At 45.9% G+C, this 21666-nt stretch overlaps 2 protein-coding genes and 1 pseudogene across 2 annotated transcripts; all 3 read right to left on the bottom strand.

The window, feature by feature from the left end:
- Window positions 1-637: 637 nt before the first annotated feature.
- On the bottom strand, window positions 638-2190 carry LOC127694361 (transmembrane protein 92-like; annotated as a pseudogene).
- Window positions 2191-8574: 6384 nt separating this feature from the next.
- LOC127695551 (transmembrane protein 92-like) lies at window positions 8575-10198 on the bottom strand. Its single transcript, XM_052197785.1, has 5 exons — window positions 10118-10198; window positions 9748-9770; window positions 9173-9256; window positions 8850-9034; window positions 8575-8690 (listed from the first exon to the last, which is right to left on the bottom strand). Exons 1-5 carry the CDS (start codon window positions 10196-10198, stop codon window positions 8575-8577), a joined length of 489 nt encoding a protein of 162 aa, XP_052053745.1.
- Window positions 10199-15421: 5223 nt separating this feature from the next.
- LOC127694362 (transmembrane protein 92-like) lies at window positions 15422-18808 on the bottom strand. Its single transcript, XM_052195922.1, has 5 exons — window positions 18728-18808; window positions 18358-18380; window positions 17782-17865; window positions 17417-17642; window positions 15422-15535 (listed from the first exon to the last, which is right to left on the bottom strand). Exons 1-5 carry the CDS (start codon window positions 18806-18808, stop codon window positions 15422-15424), a joined length of 528 nt encoding a protein of 175 aa, XP_052051882.1.
- Window positions 18809-21666: the final 2858 nt, after the last annotated feature.

Raw genomic sequence — 21666 nt, forward strand, 5'->3', positions numbered from 1 at the left:
TGTGCCTGGTCTCCAAGGAAAGCAGGTCACGGGACTGGAATAGAATTGTTGGAGCTTTCCTGTTCATTTTTTAGTGCCCACAAGACCCCAGGAAACTGGAAGTCTAAGCCTTCATCACATCTTGGATGCTCAGTCCTCCCAGCAGGTGTCAGTGCAGTCAGTCACCAATGGAAGATGTCAGAAGTGTTTCCTCCTCCTCTAACCTTGTCTCCATCACTACACTGAAGTCAGCCGTTAACACTCAGTCCCTGGGTTCTCACATTGCTATAGAGGGACATCGAGGCCCTCTCTGCCCAGGTATGGTTGGAAGATGGCTCAGAGACTGTGCTGTTCAGTCTTCAATCTCTTCCAGGCACAGAGATGCTTCTGTAGGGTGGCAGAGGGAGCTGTCTGGTCAAGGTTGGCAGTCCACTAGCAATGATCTCTCTGCATCCACTTCAGGTACTGCCAATTCTAACAACTGTCAACAACCTTGAGTGTGGGAAAGAGATTCTGGACACAGCTTAGCTCTCATCACAAAAGGGGGGGCAGGGGTATATAGTAACAATAAATTAAATGAAAGTACAAGAGACTTGATGGGATCAGCAGTCATTCCAAGGTCCTGGGCTTGATCCAAGAGGTCTCTGTGTGAGGGAGCTCACAGGGTTGCATAGGCATTCCCTCTCATCTGACAGCAGGGCCCTCAGGCCTGAGGCTGTAGGGAGGATGTGGTTCTGTGGGAGTTGGATTCAGAACAACCTGCTGGAGAAAAGGGGTACTTGTTTTATTTAGAGTTTGAGCAAACAATGACTATGAAACACATTAGGTATTGGGACAGAAAAACACACCTGACTATAGCGTGGTGGGGGATCCAAGGAGCTGACACAAATGCTCTCTAGGGGAGCAATGGAGGGCGGTTCTCGGGTAGTCTGTGGATCCCCTGTTCTGACATCATGCTGCTCTCTTCGATAGTGGAGACAGAAGCACTCCACTAGCACACAGATGTACAAGAGCTCGATGATGACCAATAAGACGATGAACAGGACCCTAGGGAGGGGGATGGTGATGTCATGAGTACCTAGGCCATGCTCCCTTGCCAAACCCCTTCCATCACCCACCCCCACCTCGTCTCTGGTGGCCCCAGCCCTCAGAAAATGATGCCCAGAGGTGGTGAGCCCAGGTTTACCTGAAGGGGTTATTTGCAGGATCCCCGACCTTTCTTTCTGGGCAGCATTCATTGTCACAGCATGTGAATCCTTTGGGGCAGCTTCTAGTCAGGACAAACAGACATGGGGAGATACTGTTGGCATCAGAGGGTCCAACCAAAGGGTCCTTGTTTCCTTAGACTCTTAGACCCTAAGATTGCAAGCCACTCTTAGTGGTTTTGGGGTACAGTTCCATCCTGGGTTCACTGAGAGGAATCAGGGTCTGGACTTTAGGCCTGAGGTCAGAGTTCATCAGGGCAGGATGCCATTGTGCCTCAGGCAGAATGGTCATGGTGCTGATCTCCCATGGGAGGCAGCAGTGGGACATTGCCCATGTGACCCCCCCTCCCCCAGCTGTGAAAGGTTGGGGATTAGCAGCAGTTCCAGACTGCAGATCCTGAGGTTGGGTAAGGTGAGAGGGGCTATGGTTTCAGCAAAAGTGATAGGAATTAGGTGTCTGTCCCCTTATCCAGGGCAGAATCTGAGCACAGGCAGGTTCCCCCACCCTACCATGCCTTCCTTTTACTGACAATTCTAGACAAAGTCCCATACTTACAAGCTGTCACATGTGTTTACATCCTGTGGAAGAAAAAAAGACAAGGTCAGTGCTCAAAGCCTGGAAGTTGGGTCTCAGGTGTGAGAATGCTTCTCCAACATGGCAGTAAATCAGGTAGGTGTATGTAAACCAGTGGTGCTTGTCCAGCATGACAGAACTCAGGAGAACACAGAACTATTCAAGGCTACAAAGCCAGTTTGAGGCCAGATTGGGAACAAGAAACTCTGTGTCACAAAGAACTGTAGTCTAGTCTCTGCTCAGAAATTGTTCCAGACAGTGGGTCTCAGACTCTCCCTCCCTCCAACTGCCATGTCCAGGGATAAGCCTCTGCCCATAGGGTCCTCCCAAAGTCACAGAAGACTGGCTTACCTCATTGGTGCTTACTCCTTGGAGAGTAGAAAGTAGGCCAAAGATCAAGATGAGTGTGCCCACAGCACAGGCGTCCTTCATCCCTGCAAGGGGTCCGCTGAGCTTCTGTGTGTAAGGACAGAGTGACTGGGTAAGATCTTCCCAACTTCCCTCCACCTATGGGGCCCAGCTGCAAGGTATGGGCTCAGTTAACACACCAGACCTGGGCACAACCAGGGCTTTGAGCTGACCTAGAGCTTAGAAAAGCGAAGCAGAAAAGAACTGGCCTTGCTTGAGTTTGAGGAATTGGGAATTGGGAGTTTAGAAGAGATTGATTTGCCAACTCTGTAAGTTGGATGGAGCAGAGCGCTCTGGCTGTCCCTCTGCTGTGCTGTGCTTAAATAGTGGTTAGAACAGGGCGTGGTTGCCCAACCTTTAATCCCACCAAGGATAAGAAGGCAAATCTCTGTGAGTTCAAAGTTAGTAGGATATAATTAGTGAGAGCCTAGATAGCCAGGATTGAATTAAAAAAAAAAAAAAAGCCAGATGTTGGTAGCACAAGCCTTTAAATCCCAGCTTTCCAGAGACAAGAGACAGGTGGGTTACTGAGGTTAGCCTGGTCTACAGAGCAAGTTCCAGGTCAGCCAAGACTACACAGAGAAACCCTGTGTGAGTTGGGAGTGGGAACAGTCTGGGCAGATGACTGAGAGTTGGAGAGCAGATGTCCTTGGACCTGGATTCTGTTTCCAGCATCTGTATACAAGACGGCTTCATAAGCACCTAGAAACTCCAGTTCTAGATGATGCTGGCTTCTGAACTCTGAGAGCACCAGGCATGCATACGGTACTCATAAATCTATGCAATAAATATTCAGACACATAAAAATGAAACAAATCAATTTCAAACAAAACAAACCAGTAAGACCGGCCAGGTGATTGGCTGTGTGAATGTGCTTACCAACAATCCTGAAAACCTGAATTTGCTTTGTTTACTTGGTTGGAATTGTTTTATGAAAGGATCTCTGTACAGAGCCAGGCTGTCCTTGCACTCACTCCGTAGATGTGGCTATCCTCCAGCTCACAGAGATCCCTCTGCCTCTGCCTCAGCTTCTGCCTCCTGAATTCGGTGATTAAAGGCCTGTGCCACCACATCCAGCTTTGAAAACCTTAATTTGATCTCTGGGACCCATGTAGTAGAAGGAGAAAGTCAACTCCATGCACTTTACTGCAAATATACACAGACACACACAAACACACACAAACGGGGTGGAGGCATGGTGGGGGGAGAGAGACAGAGAGTAAATGAATAAATGTAATTAAAATATCATTTGTTATCATTTTAGATTTTCTTTTTTATTTATTTTATGTATATGAATACACTGTAGCTGTACTGGTGGTTGTGAGCCATCATGTGGTTTCTAGGAATTTGAATTCAGGAACTCTGCTCACTCCTGTTTTATATTTTTAAGACAGGGTTTCTCAGTTTAACTCTGGTTGTCCTGAAACTCACTCTGTAGACCAGGCTGCCCTTAAACTCAAGAGATCTACCTCCATCTGCATCCAGAGTCTTGGATTAAAGGTGTGTGCCTGCACCATCCAATATAAAAAAATAATAATAAAAATAAATAAAAAAATAAAAAGCAAAAAACAACAACAACAAAAAAAAACCCTTTAAAATAAAAATTGAAAATATGGTGACAATCGATCCAAGACAAGTGATGATGTTGCCTTGGTCATGGTGTCTTTTCATAGCAGTAAAACCCTAAATAAGACAGAAATTTGTACCAGAATTGGGGTATTGCTGTGATAGGCTTGACCATGGTTTTGTTTGAAAGAAAATGGATTTTGGGACTTTGACTTTGGAAAGCAAAAGAATGCTTTATGTAGGGCTTAATAGGCCAGCCTAGTAGGAATGTTGAAGATGGCGATAGTTAGAAGGATTTGAATTGTGAGGACCTTGACCAAGACATTTCAGTGAAAAATTTCAGTATGTGATTTAGAATCTATTTTTGTATTATTTTGCAGCAGAATGTGGCTAGATTTGCTCTTGTCTGATGAGTCTGCCTAAGGCTAAGGTAAAGAGACTTAGATTAATTGCATTGACAAAGGAAGTCTCAAAAAGCCCAGCAGAAACTTTGTTCTCTGGTTAAGTCTCAATGCTAAGAAAGGAAAAATAGAAAATATATGAATCAAGTATTAGCGGGGGGGGGGGGGGGGGGGGGGGGGCAGGAAGTGAAATGGAGCTGAATCCTATGCTCTTGGAGAGAGCAGATTAAGGGATTTGGGAATGAGATCCTGCCCAGCTTCATTTAGGTTCAGGTATAGAGTACACACCTTTAAACCCAGAAGACAAAGCCAAACAGATCTGTGAGTTCAAGGCCTGCCTGGGACAAAGCAGGTTCTAGGTGAAGAAAAGCTTAAATCCAGGCATGCTGGTACATGCCTTTAATTCCAGCATTACAGGACACAGAGGCATGCAGGTCTCTGAGTTCAAGGTCACTCTGCAGAGCAAGTTCCAGGACAGCCAAGTTTAGGCAGAAAGTAGGGGAACAAAGAACTGGTAATAGAATAAGGAAGGCCATGTTCCATCTCCAGAAGCAGTAGAACTCAGCAGCTACTGAGGTCCTGAGTTCAATTCCCAGCACCACATGGTGGCTCACAACTTTCTGTACAGAGATCCCATGCCCTCTTCTGGTGTGTATGAAGACACTGACAGTGTACTCACAGACATAAAATAAAAATATATCTTTGGGCTGGAGAGATGGCCCAGCTGTTAAGAGCACTGACTGCTCTTCCAGAGGTCCTGAGTTCAATTCCCAGCACCCACATGGTGGCTCACAACCATCTCTAATGGGGATCTTGTGCCCTCTTCTGGTGTATCTGAATACAGCAACTATGAAATAAAGAATTATTTAACAGATTTTAAAAAAAAAAATGAAAAGGAAAAAGAAAAAGCCGGGCAGTAGTTGTGCACGCCCTTAATCCCAACACTTGGGAGGCAGTGGCAGGCACATTTCTGAGTTTGAGACCAGTTTGGTGTACAGAGTGAAGACAAACAGGGCTACACAGAGAAGCCCTATCTCAAACAAAACAAAACAAAACAAACAAAACAATAATAAAAACTCCTTTAAAAAAAAAACCTATCTCATTTAACGTGAAGCAAAGTGTTATCTGAGAGCACAAAGAAGCTGTGTTCCACAGATAGCAAAGGTTGTACCTTGCAAGTTTCATCCAGGTGGTGCTGGTTTTGAAGGCATGAAGGGGTCATGAAGAGCAGCTGAGCCTTGGCACTGTGAGAGGCCATGGAAGGACATTGGTGACAGTGCAGCCTCAGTTGTACTTGATGACCCAGGGATCATACAAGGAATTGAGGCTTGGAGAAGCGATGGCAGACCTTTGGTGGAGCACACAAGATCATGTGTGGATCCCAGACATTGGAATGAGAAGCTGCAACACTGAATCTGCCTTGGAGACCCCAAGATTTTCGAGATGCCAGAACCATGGGATAACTGCTGAGAATAAGCTGCTAATAGGAAGTGGAACCAGCCCAGGAAAAGAAACTTGTTGCAGTCAACAAAGATGAAAAAGGAGTAGGATATCTGAAGACCGCTTCTACATCACACACACATGGAGTTGCAGAGTTTCAAGTTTGAACAGTTGGTCCCTGGAAGCCAGTATTCTCCTAGTGGTCTCCAGATGAGGATTAGAGCTCTCAGCTTCTCCTGCACCATGCCTGCCTAGATGCTACCATGTTCCTGCCTTGATACTGGACTGAACCTCTGAACCTAGAAGCCAGCCTCAATTAAATGTCTTTATAATAGCTGCCTTGCTACTAGTGTCTTTTCACAGCAGTAAAACCTTAACTAAGACAATTTTTTAAAAAACTATGTATGTATGTATGTATGTATTTATTTATTTATTTATTTATTTATTATATGTGAGTTTACTGTGTTCAGACACTCCAGAAGAAGTTGTCAGATCACCTAACAGTTGGTAGTAAGCCACCATGTGGTTGCTGGGATTTGAACTCAGGATCATCAGAAGAGCAGACAGTGCTCTTAACCACTGAGCCATCTCTCCAGCTCCTAAGACAACTTTTTCTGTGAAATTCAAAATCACCTTAATTTTGAGACAGGGTTTCTCTGTGTACTCCTGGCATCCTGGAACTCACTCAGTAGACCAGGCTGGCCTTGAACACAGAGATCTGCCTGTCTCTGCCTCCTGAATACTAGGATCAAAGGCCACTACCTTGCCACTAAATATAACCAACATAACAAATAAGTGTTACCGATAGGTTAAGTGAAATTCAAAGTGTCTCAGGATTTACTTGGTGTGCTTGGCTCTGCTCACATTTAAAACGTCACAGGAACGACACTGGACAACAGCTGCTCCATCCTTTGCTCTATAACTTTTGAGAGAAGGAAGTGTGGTACCTACACTTGACTCCTCAGAGTCCAAAGGGTCCCTAGAGGTTGACTCTGAGCTCCCAGGGTTTTTCCATGATACCAAATTGTCCCTCTGTGTCCCTATCTGCACACAGGGTGGGGATAAGACTGGAAGCTGAAGATTCCTGCATAGAACAAGAGCCCAAGGCCCTTGCCAGAATCCGGCAAGACAGAGGCTCAGCAGTGCTGCAGGGCAGTCAGGTGTGGAGCTCCCTGGGAGGGCTGTTCTTTCCCTGTGTAGCCTTGGCTGTTCCACAGATGCTCTTTACCACTGGGTCATTTTTCCAGCCAGCTAACGTCCTTTCTTATACCTTGATCAACTCCCAGCACCCACACTTTGGCTCTTAACAGTGTGGAATCCAAGTTCCAGGGGATCTGAAGCCCACTCCAGCCTCCTACGGTCTTGAATGCACATTGGTACACAAATACACATGCAGGCAAAACACTAATATAGACAAAAAAAATCTTAAATTGGGCAGCGGTGGTGCACACCTTTAATCTCAGCAATTGGGAGAGAGAGGCAGGTAGATCACTGTGTTTGAAGGCAGCCTGCACTACAGAATGAGTCAGGGACAGCCAAGGCTACACAGATAAACAGTCTTGAGAAGAGTTTTGTTTCTTTGTTTATGTTTACGTTTATGATTTTCGAAACTGTTCCATGGCTGTCCTGGAACTCATGCTGAGGAACTCAGAAATCTACCTGCCTCTGCCTCCCTAGTTCTCTGATCAAAGCCATGTACCACCACTGCCCAGCAGGAGAGTTTTTTTCTTTAGAGCTCTCCCAAGCTAGCCACCTGCTCACTGCTCCCAGTAGCTGTAATATAGTACAAGATTGTTGGAGCAGCAGCTGGGGACTTAACTCCAGATCTTGCACATACTAGGCAAATTCTTTACTACTGAACTATGTTGTCAGTAACCCCCCCACCATGGCTTAACTCATTGTAACTCTGGCTAGATTCAGAGGGGTAATCCTCCTGCCTCAGATTTCTGACCAACTTGGAACTACACCACAGCACCTGTGTCTTCCAGATATTAATAGACACGCAAAGAAACATACAAACACACATTTATAAAAATGTAACCATTACATGTATTTTACAAACCTGCTATGTAATTTCCTTTTTTCCCAATAAGACAGACACAATGTAGGTTTGCATGACAGATCCTTCATCATTAGGGGATGTGTGCCTGTCTTACAGAACAAGTTCCCACAGGTCAATGGATGTGGACCAGGGTTTCACAGCCTTTCTGGTCCAGAGCACCAGAAGATGCTCATCTGCATCGTTGTGTGCCTCGCTCCACAGGAGTCTAACCATGCCTGCTTCTCCAGGGTTTCTCCCCACCCTACCTTCTCCTAAGAGGCTGTTTTCTGGCTTGTATTTCCCTAAGAGTCCCATGGTTAGTTAAGTTCTGGTCTCCCAGGAAAGCAGGTCACAGGACTGGAATAGAATTGGGAAAGCTTTCCTGTTCATTCTTTAGTGCCCCCAAGTCCCAGGAAGCTGAAGGTCTAAGCCTTCATCACACCTTGGCTGCTCAGTCCTCCCAGCAGGTGTCAGTGCAGTCAGTCACCAATGGAAGAAGCTGGAAGTGTTTCCTCAGCCTCTGACCTTGTCTCCATCCCTACACTGCAGCCAGCCATTGACACTCAGTCCCTGGGTTCTCACATTGCTGTAGAGGGAAAGCGAGGCCCTCTCTGCCCAGGTATGGTTGGAAGATGGCTCAGAGTCTGTGCTGTTCAGTCTTCAATCTCTGCCAGGCACAGAAGTGCTTCTGTAGGATGGCAGGGTGAGCTGTCCAGTCAAGGTTGGCAGTCCACTAGCAATGATCTCTCTGCAACCACTACAGCCACTGCCAATTCTTAAAACTCTCAACACACTTGAGTGTGGGACAAAGATTCTGGACCCAACTTAGCTCAAGACAGAAGTGGAGGGTTAAGCATTGTATAAAAACAATAAATTAAATCAAAGAACAAGAGACATGATGTGTTCAGCATTCATTCCAGGGTCCTGGGCTTGATCCAAGAGGTCTGTGTGTGAGGGAGCTCACAGGGTGGCATAGGCATTCCCTCTCATCTGACCAGCAGGGCCCTCAGGCATGAGGCTGTAGGGAGGAAGTGGTTCTGTGGGACTTGGATTCAGAACAACCTGCAGGAGAAAAGAGATACTTGTTTTATTTAGAGTCTGGGGGCAAAGAATGACAATTAGGGTTCGCATAGCCATTGCCTATCCATTATCCCCCTTCCCCAATCCATTCTGGCAACATGTTTAACAGTTGGCTATGAAACATTAGGTATTTGGACAAAAAGATGCACCCGACTGTGGGGGATCCAAGGAGGTGATCCAAATGCTCTCTAGGGGAGCAATGGAGGTCGGTTCACGGGAATTCTGATGATTCCCAGTTCTGTCATCTTGCTCCTCTCTTCTACAATTGGGACAGAAGTAGTCCACTAGCCCACAGATGCAAAAGATGGTGACCGTGACCAACAAAATGATGAACAAGACCCTAGGGTGGGGGAGACAACTGTCATGAGTACCTAGGCCATTCTCCCTTGCCAAACCCCCTCCATCACCCACCCCCACCTTGTCTCTGGTGGACCCAGCTCTCAGTGAATGATGACCAGAAGTGGTGACCCCGACTTACAGGAAGGGGTCATTTGCAGGATCCCAGGCCTTTCTTTCTGGGCAGCATTCATTGTCACAGCATGTGAATCCTTTGGGGCAGCTTCTAGTCAGGACAAACAGACATGTGGAGATACTGATGGCATCAGAGTGTCAATTAAAAGGTCCCTGATTCCCTAGACTCTTAGAGCCTCAGGTTGCAAGCCACAGTTAGTGGTTTTGGGGTACAGTTCCATCCTGGGTTCACTGGGAAGAATCAGGGTCTGGCCTCAAGGCCTGAGTTCAGAGTTCATCAGGGCAGGATGCCACTGTTCCTCAGGCAGAATGGTCATGGTGTTGATCTTCCATGGGAGGCAGCAGTGGGACATTGCCCATGTGCCCCCCCCTCCCCCAGCTGTGAAAGGTTGGGGATTAGCAGCAGTTCCAGACTGCAGATCCTGAGGTTGGGTAAGGTGAGATGGACTATGGATTCAGCAAATGTGATAGGAATTAGGAGTCTGACCCCTTATGCAGGGCAGAATCGGGGCACATGCAGGTTCCCCCACCCCCACCCCACCTTCCTTTTACTGATAATTCTAGACAAAGTCCCATACTTACAAGCTGTCACATGTGTTTGCCCCCTGTGGAAGAAAAAAGACAGAGGTCAGTGCTCAAAGCCTGGGTGTTGGGTCTCAGTTGTAAGAATGCTTTTCCAACATGGAGATAAATCAGGTAGGTGTGTGTAAACCAGTGGTGCTTATCCAGCATGACAGAACTCAAGAGAACACAGAGCTATTCAAGGCTACAGAGACAGTTTGAGGCCAGATTGGGAACAGGAATCTCTGTCTCACAAAGAACTGTAGGCTAGTCTCTGCTCAGAAATTGTTCCAGACAGTGGGTCTCAGACTCTCCCTCCCTCCAACAGCCATGTCCAGGGATAAGGCTCTGCCCCATAGAGTCCTCCCAAAGTCACAGAAGACTGGCTTACCTCATTGGTGCTTACTCCTTGGAGTCTGGAAAGCAGGCCAAAGATCAAGGTGAGTGTGCCCAGAACACAGGAGTCCTTCATCCCTGCAAGGGGGCCACTGAGCTTCTGTGTGTAAGGACAGAGTGACAGGGCAAGACCTTCCCAACTTCCCTCTACTTATGGGGCCCAGCCTCAGGATAGGGGCTCAGTTACCACACCAGAGTTGGGTACAGCCAGGGCCTTGAGCTGACCTAGAGCTCAGAAAAGGGAAGTAGAGAAGACCTGGCCTTGCTTGAGTTTGAGGAATTAGGAACTGGGAGTTTAGAAGAGATTGATTTGCCAACTTTGAAAGTTGGATGGAGCAGAGCGCTGTGGATGTCCCTCTGCTGTGTTGTGCTTAAATAGTGGTTAGAGCAGGGCGTGGTTGCCCAACCTTTAATCCCACCAAGGATAAGAAAGCAAATCTCTGTGAGTTCAAAGCTAATATGATTTAAATAGTGAGATCTGGAGCAGCTAGGATTGAATTTAAAAAAAAAAAAAAAAAAGCCAGGTGTTGGTAGCACAAGCCTTTAAATCCCAGCATTCCAGAGACAAGAGACAGGTGGGTTACTGAAGCTAGCCTGGTCTACAGAGCAAGTTCCAGGTCAGCCAAGACTACACAGAGTAACCCTTTGTGGGTTGGGAGGGAGAACAGTCTGGAAAGATGACTCAGAGTTGGAGAGCAGATGTCCTTGGACCTGGATTCTGTTTCCAGCATCTGTAATCAAGACGGCTCATAAGCACCTGAAACTCCAGTTCTAGATGATGCCGGCTTCTGAACTCTGAGGGCACCAGGCATACATATGGGGCATAAACATCTATGCAATAAATATTCAGACACATAAAAAGGAAACAAAAAAATTTAAAACAAAACAAACTAGTAAGGCCAGCTGGGTGATTTGCTGGGTGAATGTGCTTACCAACAAGCCCGAAAACCTGAATTTTGGTTTCTTTGCTTTTTTTTGTTTGTTTGTTTGTTTTGGGTTTTGTTTTTTTTTCCCAAGACAGGGTTTCTCTGTGTAGCCCTGGCTGTCCTGGAACTCACTCTGTAGACTAGGCTGGCCTTGAACTCAGAAATCTGCCTGCCTCTGCCTCCCAAGTTCTGGGATTAAAGGCATGTGCCACCACTGCCAGACTTTGCTTTGTTTTCTTTATTGGAATTGTTTTCTGATACAGGATCTCTGTACAGAGCTTGGCTGTCCTGGCACTCATTCCGTTGACCAGGCTATCCTCTGTCTCACAGAGATCCCCGTGCCTCTGCCTACTGAATTCAGTGATTAAAGGCCTGTACCATCACATCCAGCTTTGAAAACCTTAATTTGATCTCTGGGACCCATGTAGTAGAAGGAGAAAGTCAACTAAATGTACTTGACTGCAAACACACACACAAACAAACATAAACACAAGGGGGGAGAGATAAAGAGAGAGAGAGCAAATGAATGGATGTAATTAAAATATCTTTCAATATCATTTTAGTATTTCAATTTTTTATTTATTTTATGAATATGAATACACTGTAGCTGTACTGATGGTTGTGAGCCATCATGTAGTTGCTGGGAATTTGAATTCAGGACCTCTGCTCATTCTGGTCAGCCCTGTTTTATATTTTCAAGAGAGGGCTTCTCTGTGTAACTCTGGTTGTCCTGAAACTCACTCTGTAGACCAGACTGGCCTTCAACTCAAGTGATTCCACCTCCATCTGTATCCAGTCTGGGATGAAAAGTGTGTGCCTGCCCCATCAGATATTATAAAAAACAAAACAAAACAAAACCTTTAAAATAAAAATTTTAAATTCAAGACAAGCAATAATGTTGCCTTGGCCATGGTGTCTTTTCACAGCAGTAAAACCCTAACTAAGACAGAATTTTGTACGAGAAATGGGGTATTGCTGTGATAGGCCTGACCATGCTTTTCTTTGTAAGAAAGTAGTTTTTGGGACTTTGGATTTGGAAAGCAGAAGAATGCTTTAAGTAGGGCTAAATGAACCAGCCTAGTAGGAATGTGGAAGATTTTGTTAGTGAGAATGATTTCAATTATGAGGACCTGGACCAAGCCATTTCAGTGAAAAATTTCAGTATGTAGTTTAGAAACTACTTTTGTATTATTTTGCGGCAGAATGTGGCTTGTTTTTGCTCTTGTCTGAAGAGTCTGCCTAAGGCGAGGGTGAAGAGATTTAGATTAATTGCATTTACAAAGGAAGTCTCAAAAAACCCAGCAGAAAATTTGCTCTCTGGTTAAGTACTCATGCTAAGAAAGGAAAAATATAAAATGTATGGTTCCAGTATTAGCGGGGCACCAGGAAGTGAAATGGAGCTGAATCCTATGCTCTTGGAGAGAGCAGATTAAGGGATTTGGGAGCGAGATCCTGCCCAGCTTCATTTAGGTCCAGGTATGGAGTACACACCTTTAATCCCAGGAGACAAAGCCAAACAGATCTAAGAGTTCAAGGCCTGCCTGGGACAAAGCAGGTTCTAGGTGAAGAAAAGCTTAAATTCAGGCATGCTGGTACATGCCTTTAATCCCATCATTACACAAGACAGAGGCATGCAGGTCTCTGTGTTCAGGGTCAATCTGCAGAGCAAGTTCCAGGATAGCCAAGTTTAGGCAGAAAGTTGGGAAACAGAGAACTGGAAATAGAATAAGGAAGGCCAGGTCCCATCTCCAGAAGCAGTAGAATTCGGCAGCTACTGAGGTCCTGAATGCAATTCCAAGCAACCATATGGTGGCTCACAACTTTCTGTAAAATATTCCCATGTGGTCTCCTGGTGTGTATGAAGGCATGGACAGTGTACTCACAGACATAAAATAAAAATAAATCTTTGGGCTGGAGAGATGGCTCAGCTGTGAAGAGCACTAACTGCTCTTCCAGATGTCCTGAGTTCAATTCCCAGCACCCACATGGTGGCTCACCACCATCTATAATGGGGATCTTATGCCCTCTTCTGGTGTGTCTGAAGACAGAGAGAGTGAAATAAATATATATTGAAATTTTTATTTTGAAAGAAATTGAAAAGAAAAAAGAGAAAGTCGGGCAGTGGTAGCACACGCCCTTAATCCCAGCATTTGGGAGGCAGAGGCAGGCAAATTTCTGAGTTTGAGGCCAGCCTGGTCTACATTGTGAAGACAGCCAGGGCTACAGAGAGAAACCCTGTCTCAAAAACAAAACAAAACAATAAAAAGTAACAACAACAACAACAACAACAAACCTCCTGAAAAATAAAGAAAGAAGAGAGCTGCCTCACTAAGGAGAGGGAAAGTGTTTCCTGAGAGCACAGAGAACATGTGTTCCACAGATAGCCAAGGTTGTACCTCATGCTGCAGCTGTACTTGATAATTTGCAAGAGTCACCCAGGTAGTACTTGTTTTGATGTCTCGAAGGGGTCATGAAGAACAGTAGACACTTGCCACTGTGAGAGGCCATGGGAGGTTATTGGTGACTGTGCAGCCTCAGTTGTACTTGGTGACCCAGGGGTCATACATAGAATTGAACCTTGGCACCTTGAAGAGAGCCTATGAGAGTCTGTTGGGGAAACCTAGTTGCAGCAGAAGATCCAGCATGTTCAAGATGCCAGTACCATGGAATCATGACCAACAACAGCAGCATCAGTGGAGTGGATCAACCTAAGCTTAGAATGCTACAGAGGGCAGAGCTGGAGAAGTGATGACAGTCCTTTGGTGGAGCCCAGAAGATCATGTGTGCATTCCAGACATTAAAAGGAGAAGCTGTAACATTGAAGCTGCCTTGGAGACCCCAAGATTTTCGATATGTCAGAACCATGGGATATCCACTGAGAAAAAGCTGCTAACAGGGAATGGAACCAACCTAGGAAAAGAAGCTTGTTACAGTCAACAAAGATTAGAAAGGAGTTGGAGTTCTGAAGACCACTTCTACATCAGACACACATAGAGTTGCAGAGTTTCCAGTTTCCCAGCTGGTTTCCTTTCTTGATTCCAGAATTACAGGTAAGCGATTGGATGGATCTCAGAAGAGATTTTGAACTTAAGACTTGTAACATTGTTGATACTGCTATCAAGTATGGAGTCTTTGGAAGTTATACTGAATATACGTTTTATTATGTTATGGCTATATATGGACCCATAGAGTAAACCAATGGGGGCCAGGGAGTGGAATGTGATGATTTGTCTGTGCTTGGATCAGGGAGTGGCACTATTGTAAGGTGTGGCCTTGTTGGAGTAGGAGTGTCACTGTGGATGTGGGCTTTGAAAGCTTCATTGTAGCTGCCTGGAAGCCAGTATTCTCCTAGTGGTCTTCAGATGAGGATTAGAACTCTCAACTTCTCCTGCATCATGCCTGCCTAGATGCTAGTATGTTCCTGCCTTGATGATACTGGACTGAAACTCTGAACCTATAAGCTAGCCCCAATTAAATGTCTTATTAAGCGCTGCCTTGGTAATAGTGTCTATTCATAGCAGTAAAACTCTAACTAAGATACTTCTTTAAAACAAGATTTATTCATTTATTATATGTGAATCTACTGTTGCTTTATTCAGACACTCCAGAAGAAGATGTCAGATCTCCTTACAGTTGATTGTGAGCCACCATGTGGTTGCCCAGATTTGAACTCAGGATCTTCAGAAGAGCAGTCAGGGCTCTTAACAACTGAGCCATTTCTCCAGCCCCTAAGAGAACTTTTTATGTGAAATTCAAAATCACCTTACTTTTGAGACAGGGTTTCTCTGTGTACTCCTGGCATCCTGGAACTCACTCAGTAGACTTGGCTGGCATTAAACTCAGAGATCTGCTTGCCTCTGCCTCCTTAATACTAGAATTAAAGGCCACTACCTTGCTACTAAATAAAACCAACATCACATATAAATGCTAAAATACGTTAAGTGAAATTCAAAGTGTCTCAGGATTTACTTGGTGCATTTGGCTCTGCTCACATTTTAAACGTCACAGCAATGACACTGGACAACAGCTGCTCCATCCTGAGAGAAGAAAGTGTGGTACCTACACTGGACTCCTCAGAGTCCAAAAGGGTCTGGAATCCCCTGACTCAAAATCCTGACTAACCTGACCTTCACCACAGTACCTGGTTCTTCTAGATATTAATACAGGTGCAGAGAAACACACAAACACACACTTATAAAAATGAAATATTTAAGTTTATTTTACAAAGCTTCTATGAACTTATCTTTCTCCCAATAAGACAGACACAGTGCAGGTTGGCATGACAGATCCTTCATCCTGAGGGCATGGGGGTTCAGCGTGGATGCATGTCTAACAGAACTAGCTCCCACAGGTCCATGGATGTCACCAATGTTTCACACCCCACCCGGTCCAGTGCACCAGAAGGTGCGCATCTGCATCTTTGTGAGCTTTGGTGTGGGCCTCTCTGCAGATTTATCCTTAGAAGTGGCATTGCACCTGGTCTCATCCTGGACATCCAGGACAGGAACACTCAGGCAGTGGCTTTGCAAATATTGGTGGAATGGACAGTGCTAGGTCACCTCTGAAAACCTAACATCTCTTCACTCTCACCCACAGTAGAGACTATAATGAGTGGGAATAGATGCATTCAGGGGCCTGAAGAGATGTCTCAATGGTTAGAATACAGGCAGCTCTGCAGAAATGGGGGTTCAATACCCAATACCCACAAGCCAGGACATAGTCATCTAGAACACCAGTTCCAGGGGATCTGACACCCTAACAAAACAGTGAGACACAATTTAAAGATAATAAAATTTTACAGCCACTGAACTGCAGAAAGCAACTCTCTCCAGGCCATACCACCGAATGGAAAGCCATATACCATCTTCAATATCCTGTATATCATCTTCAATATCCGGTATACCATCTTCAATATCCGGTATACCATCTTCAATATCACATAGGTAATAAGGAGACTGAGGTGACCTCCTCCTACACTGAAAAGCCCAGTTCTCAGAGCCTGAATCTAGCTGGAACCCCCTTCCTGCCATTTTCTGTGGTGGCTCAGAGATAAGTAATATTGGGGATCCTGAATTTGAAGCCAGCCTGGTTTACTGAGTGTCCAAGAGAGACACACCTGACTTGCCTGCACACCTAAGCTGTGAGCTATGATAGTGTGATCTGTCTGAAGAGAAACAGGGGCCTTCAGCCCTCTGCAGTACACACAGTAAAGACAGGGGTAAGGTGCAAAAGCATGGGCACCAAAACTGTCTTTACTCATCGACCCCTCAATACAGTCCACACTCCAGGCTGTTCTCAGTCTCTCAGCTACAGGACAAAACCTTCTCTTTAGGAGTCTGAGTTCTAGTGCCTGGAACCCAGGCTCAGCAGGAGGAGGAGCAAGGTGGGGTCTGCCTCCCCTCTCCCTCCAGGGGATTCCAGGAGAGGAATGTGGAAGGAAGTGCTCCTTGGCCTCACTGGACAGGAGTCTAACCATGCCTGCTTCTCCAGGTTTTCTCCCCACCCTACCTTCTCCCAGAAGCCTGTTTCTCACTTGTATCTCCCTGAGAGTTCCATACTTAGTCGAGTTCTGATCTCCCAGGAAAGCAGGTCCCAGGACTGGAATAGGAAATCTTGGGAGTTTTCCAGTTCATTTCTTTAGTGCCCCAAGTCCCAAGAAGCTGAAGGTCTAAGCCTTCATCACACCTTGGATGCTCAGTCCTCCCAGCAGGTGTCAGTGCAGTCAGTCACCAATGGAAGAAGCTGGAAGTGTTTCCTCAGCCTCTGACCTTGTCTCCATCACTACACTGCAGCCAGCTTCTGACACTCAGTCCCTAGGTTTTCACATTGCTATAGAGGGACAGCGAGGCCCTCTCTGCCCAGGTATGGTTGGAAGATGGCTCAGAGACTGTGCTGTTCAGTCTTCAATCTCTTCCAGGCACAGAAGTGCTTCTCTAGGATGGCAGACAGAGCTGTCCAGTCAAGGCTGGCAGTCCACTAGCAATGATCTCTCTGCATCCACTACATGTACTGCCAATTCTGACAACTGTCAACAACCTTGAGTGTGGGACAGAGATTCTGCACCCAGATTAGCTCTCATGACAGAAGAGGAGGGGGCAGCATTGTATAAAAAACATAAAATAAATCAAAGTACAAGAGACATGATGGGATCAGCAGTCATTCCAAGGTCCTGGGCTTGTTCCAAGAGGTCTCTGTGTGAGGGAGCTCACAGGGTTGCATAGGCATTCCCTCTCATCTGACAGCAGGGCCCTCAGGCATGAGGCTGTAGAGAGGATGTGGTTCTGTGGGACTTGGATTTAGAACAACCTGCTGAAGAAAAGGGATACTTGTTTTATTTAGAGTCTGGGCAAACAATGACTATGACACACATTAGGCATTGGGACAGAAAAACACACCTGACTGTAAGGTGATGGGGGATCCAAGGAGCTGACACAAATGCTCTCTAGGGGAGCAATGGAGGGCGGTTCTCGGGTAGTCTGTGGATCCCCTGTTCTGACATCATGCTGCTCGCTTCTATAGTGGAGACAGAAGCACTCCACTAGCACACAGATGTACAAGAGCTCGATGATGACCAATAAGACGATGAACAGGACCCTAGGGAGGGGGATGGTGATGTCATGAGTACGTAGACTATGCTCCCTTGCCAAACCCCCTCCATCAACCACCCCCACCTCGTCTCTGGTGGACCCAGCCCTCAGAAAATGATGCCCAGAGGTAGTGAGCCCCAGCTTACCTGAAGGGGTTATTTGCAGGATCCCCGACCTTTCTTTCTGGGCAGCATTCATTGTCACAGCATGTGAATCCTTTGGGGCAGCTTCTAGTCAGAACAAAGAGGCATGGGGAGATACTGATGGCATCAGAGGGTCCAACCAAAGGATCCTTGTTTCCTTAGACTCTTAGACCCTTATGTTGTAAGCCACTCTTAGTGGTTTTGGGGTACAGTTCCATCCTGGGTTCACTGAGAGGAATCAGGGTCTGGACTTGAGGCCTGAGTTCAGAGTTCATCAGGGCAGGATGCCATTGTGCCTCAGGCAGAATGGTCATGGTGCTGATATTCCATGGGAGGCAGCAGTGGGACATTGCCCATGCGACTCCCCCTCCCCCAGCTGTGAAAGGTTGGGGATTAGCAGCAGTTCCAGATTGCAGATCCTGAGGTTGGGTAAGCTGAGAGGGGCTATGGTTTCAGCAAAAGTGATAGGAATTAGGTGTCTGTCCCCTTATCCAGGGCAGAATCTGAGCACACACAGGTTCCCTCACTGCCACCCCACCTTCCTTTTACTGATAATTATAGACAAAGTCCCATACTTACAAGCTGTCACATGTGTTTACACCCTGTGGAAGAAAAAAGACAGAGGTCAGTGCTCAAAGCCTGGGTGTTGGGTCTCAGTTGTAAGAATGCTTTTCCAACATGGAGATAAATCAGGTAGGTGTATGTAAACCAGTGGTGCTTATCCAGCATGACAGAACTCAAGAGAATACAGAACTATTCAAGGCTACAGAGAGAGTTTGAGGCCAGATTGGGAACAGGAATCTCTGTCTCACAAAGAACTGTAGGCTAGTCTCTGCTCAGAAATTGTTCCAGACAGTGGGTCTCAGACTCTCCCTCCCTCCAACAGCCATGTCCAGGGATAAGCCTCTGCCCCATAGGGTCCTCCCAAAGTCACAGAAGACTGGCTTACCTCATTGGTGGTTGCTCCTTGGAGACTGGAAAGCAGGCCAAAGATCAAGGTGAGTGTGCCCAGAACACAGGAGTCCTTCATCCCTGCAAGGGGGCTGCTGAGCTTCTGTGTGTAAGGACAGAGTGACAGGGCAAGACTTTCCCAACTTCCCTCCACCTATGGGACCCAGCCTCAAAATAGGGACTCAGTTAACACAACAGAGCTGGGCAGGACCAGGGTATTGAACTGATCTAGAGCTCAGAAAAGGGAAGTAGAGAAGACCTGGCCTTGCTTGAGTTTGAGGAATTAGGAACTGGGAGTTTAGAAGAGATTGATTTGCCAACTTTGTAAGTTGGATGGAGCAGAGCGCTGTGGATGTCCCTCTGCTGTGCTGTGCTTAAATAGTGCTTAGAACAGGGCGTGGTTGCCCAACCTTTAATCCCACCAAGGATAAGAAGGCAAATCTCTGTGAGTTCAAAGCTAATATGATTTAAATAGTGAGATCTGGAGCAGCTAGGATTGAATTAAAAAAAAAAAAAAAAGCCAGGTGTTGGTAGCACAAGCCTTTACATCCCAGCATTCCAGAGACAAGAGACAGGTGGGTTACTGAGGCTAGCCTGGTCTACAGAGCAAGTTCCAGGTCAGCCAAGACTAAGATCTGAAGAGTCTGCCTAAGGTTAAGGTGAAGAGACTTAGATTAATTGCATTGACAAAGGAAGTCTCAAAAAGCCCAGCAGAAACTTTGTTCTCTGGTTAAGTCTCCATACTAAGAAAGGAAAAATAGAAAATATATGGATCAAGTGTTAACAGGGCACCAGGCATTGAAATGGAGCTGAATCCTATGCTCTTGGAGAGAGCAGATTAAGGGATTTGGGAATGAGATCCTACCCAGCTTAATTTAGGTCCAGGTATAGCGATACACACCTTCAATCCCAGGAGACAAAGCCAAACAGATCTATGAGTTCAAGGCCTGCCTGGGACAAAGCAGGTTCTAGGTGAAGAAAAGCTTAAATCCAGGCATGCTGGTACACGCCTTTAATCCCAGCATTACAGAAGACAAAGGCATGCAGGTCTCTGAGTTCAAGGTCAATCTACAGAGCAAGTTCCTGGATAGCCAAGTTTAGGCAGAAAGTTGGGAAACAGGGAGTTGGAAATAGAATAAGGAGGGCCATGTTCCATCTCCAGAAGCAATAGAACTCAGCAGCTACTGAGGTCCTGAGTTCAATTCCCAGCACCCACATAGTGGCTCACAACTTTCTGTACAGTGATCCCAGGCCCTCTTCCGGTGTGTATGAAGACACTGACAGTGTATTTACAGACATAAAATAAAAATATATCTTTGGGCTGGAGAGATGGCTCAGCTGTTCAGAGCACTGAGCTCTTCCAGAGGTCCTGAGTTCAATTCCCAGCAACCACATGGTGGCTCACAACCATCTCTAATGGGGATCTTATGCCCTCTTCTGGTGTGTCTGAACACAGCAACAATGAAATAAATAAATATTTTTCAAAAAATTTTAAAAATTGAAAAGAAAAAAGAAAAAGCCAGGCAGTAGTGGTATACAACCTTAATCCCAACACTTGGGAGGCAGTGTCAGACACATTTCTGATTTCGAAGCCAGTTTGGTCTACTACAGAGTGAAGTCAAACAGGGCTACACTGAACAATCCTGTCTTGGAAAAAAAAAAACAAAACAAAAGAATACAATAAAAACAAAATAAAAATCCTTAAAAAAAACTAAATAAACAGACCTGCCTCACTAAGGTGAGGCAAAGTGTTATCTGAGAACACAAGCTGTGTTTCAGAGATAGCCAAAGTTGTACCTCATGTTGCAGCTGTACTTGATAATGTGCAAGTTTCATCCAGGTGATGCTGGTTTTGAAGAAATGAAGGGGTCGTGAAGTGCAGTTGAGGCTTGGCACTGTGGAAGGCCTTGGAAGGCCATTTGTGATGGTGCAGCCTCAGTTGTACTTGATGACCCAGGGATCATAAAAAGTATTGGGGCTTAGAGAAGTGATAGCAGACCTTTGGTGGAGCACACAAGATCATGTGTGGATCCCAGACATTGGAATGAGAAGCTGTAATGCTGAATCTGCCTTGGAGACCCCAAGATTTTCGAGATGCCAGAACCATGGGATATCTGCTGAGAAAAAGCTGCTAATAGGAAGTGGAACCAGCCCAGGAAAAAAAACTTGTTACAGTTAACAAAGATGAAAAAGGAGATGGAGATCTGAAGATTTCTTCTACATCAGACACACATGGAGTTGCAGAGTTTCAAGTTGGCCCAGCTGGTTTCCTGTCTTGATTCCAGAATTACAGGTAAGTGATTGGATGGATCTCAGAAGAGACTTTGTACTTAAGACTTTTAACATTGTTGATACTGCTATAAAATATGGAGTCTTTGGAAGTTAGACACTGTGGATATGGGCTTTGAGACCGTCATTGTAGCTGCCTGAAAGCCAGTATTCTCCTAGTGGTCTTCAGATGAGGATTAGAGCTCTCAGCTTCTCCTGTATCATGCCTGCTTAGATACTACCATGTTCCTGTCTTGATGACACTGGACTGAACCTCTGAACCTATAAGCCAGCCCCCAATTAAATGTCTTATTAAGAGCTGCCTTGGTGGGGGCTGGAGATGGCTCAGCGGTTAAGAGCACGGACTGCTCTTCCTAAGGTCCTGAGTTCAAATCCCAGCAACCACATGGTGGCTTACAACCATCTGTAACAAGATCTGATGCCCCCTTCTGGTGTGTCTGAATAAACCCTTTCTTCCCCAACTTGCTTCTTGGTCATGATGTTTGTACAGGAATAGAAACCCTGACTAAGACACCCCTCATCCAGCTTCTGCTGCTCCTCCTCCCTCTGTCCCTGTGCTCCCTTAGCTCTCCTTCCATGTCTCCCCGACATCCTTGGGGAACTCTTATTAAGAAGATCCAGGTCCCAGCTCAAAGAGCTGCTCCTAGG

Source organism: Apodemus sylvaticus, chromosome 10 (assembly GCF_947179515.1).
Source record: "Apodemus sylvaticus chromosome 10, mApoSyl1.1, whole genome shotgun sequence".
NCBI classification, from domain to species: Eukaryota; Metazoa; Chordata; class Mammalia; order Rodentia; family Muridae; genus Apodemus; species Apodemus sylvaticus.

Bases quoted from the DNA above. Each gene is read 5' to 3' on its own strand.
- LOC127694362 (XM_052195922.1), bottom strand. From the start codon at position 18,808: ATGAAGGACTCCTGTGTTCTGGGCACACTCACCTTGATCTTTGGCCTG. The intron at 17,866-18,357 runs GTAAGTATGGGA...TGTTCTGACTAG, and splicing joins GTAAACACATGTGACAGCTT to AAGCTGCCCCAAAGGATTCA. The intron at 17,643-17,781 runs GTAAGCTGGGGC...CCCCCTCCCTAG, and splicing joins CCTGCAAATAACCCCTTCAG to GGTCCTGTTCATCGTCTTAT.
- LOC127695551 (XM_052197785.1), bottom strand. From the start codon at position 10,198: ATGAAGGACTCCTGTGTTCTGGGCACACTCACCTTGATCTTTGGCCTG. The intron at 9,035-9,172 runs GTAAGTCGGGGT...CCCCCACCCTAG, and splicing joins CCTGCAAATGACCCCTTCCT to GGTCTTGTTCATCATTTTGT. The intron at 8,691-8,849 runs AGTCGGGTGCAT...AAACAAGTATCT, and splicing joins CACCTCCTTGGATCCCCCAC to CTTTTCTCCTGCAGGTTGTT.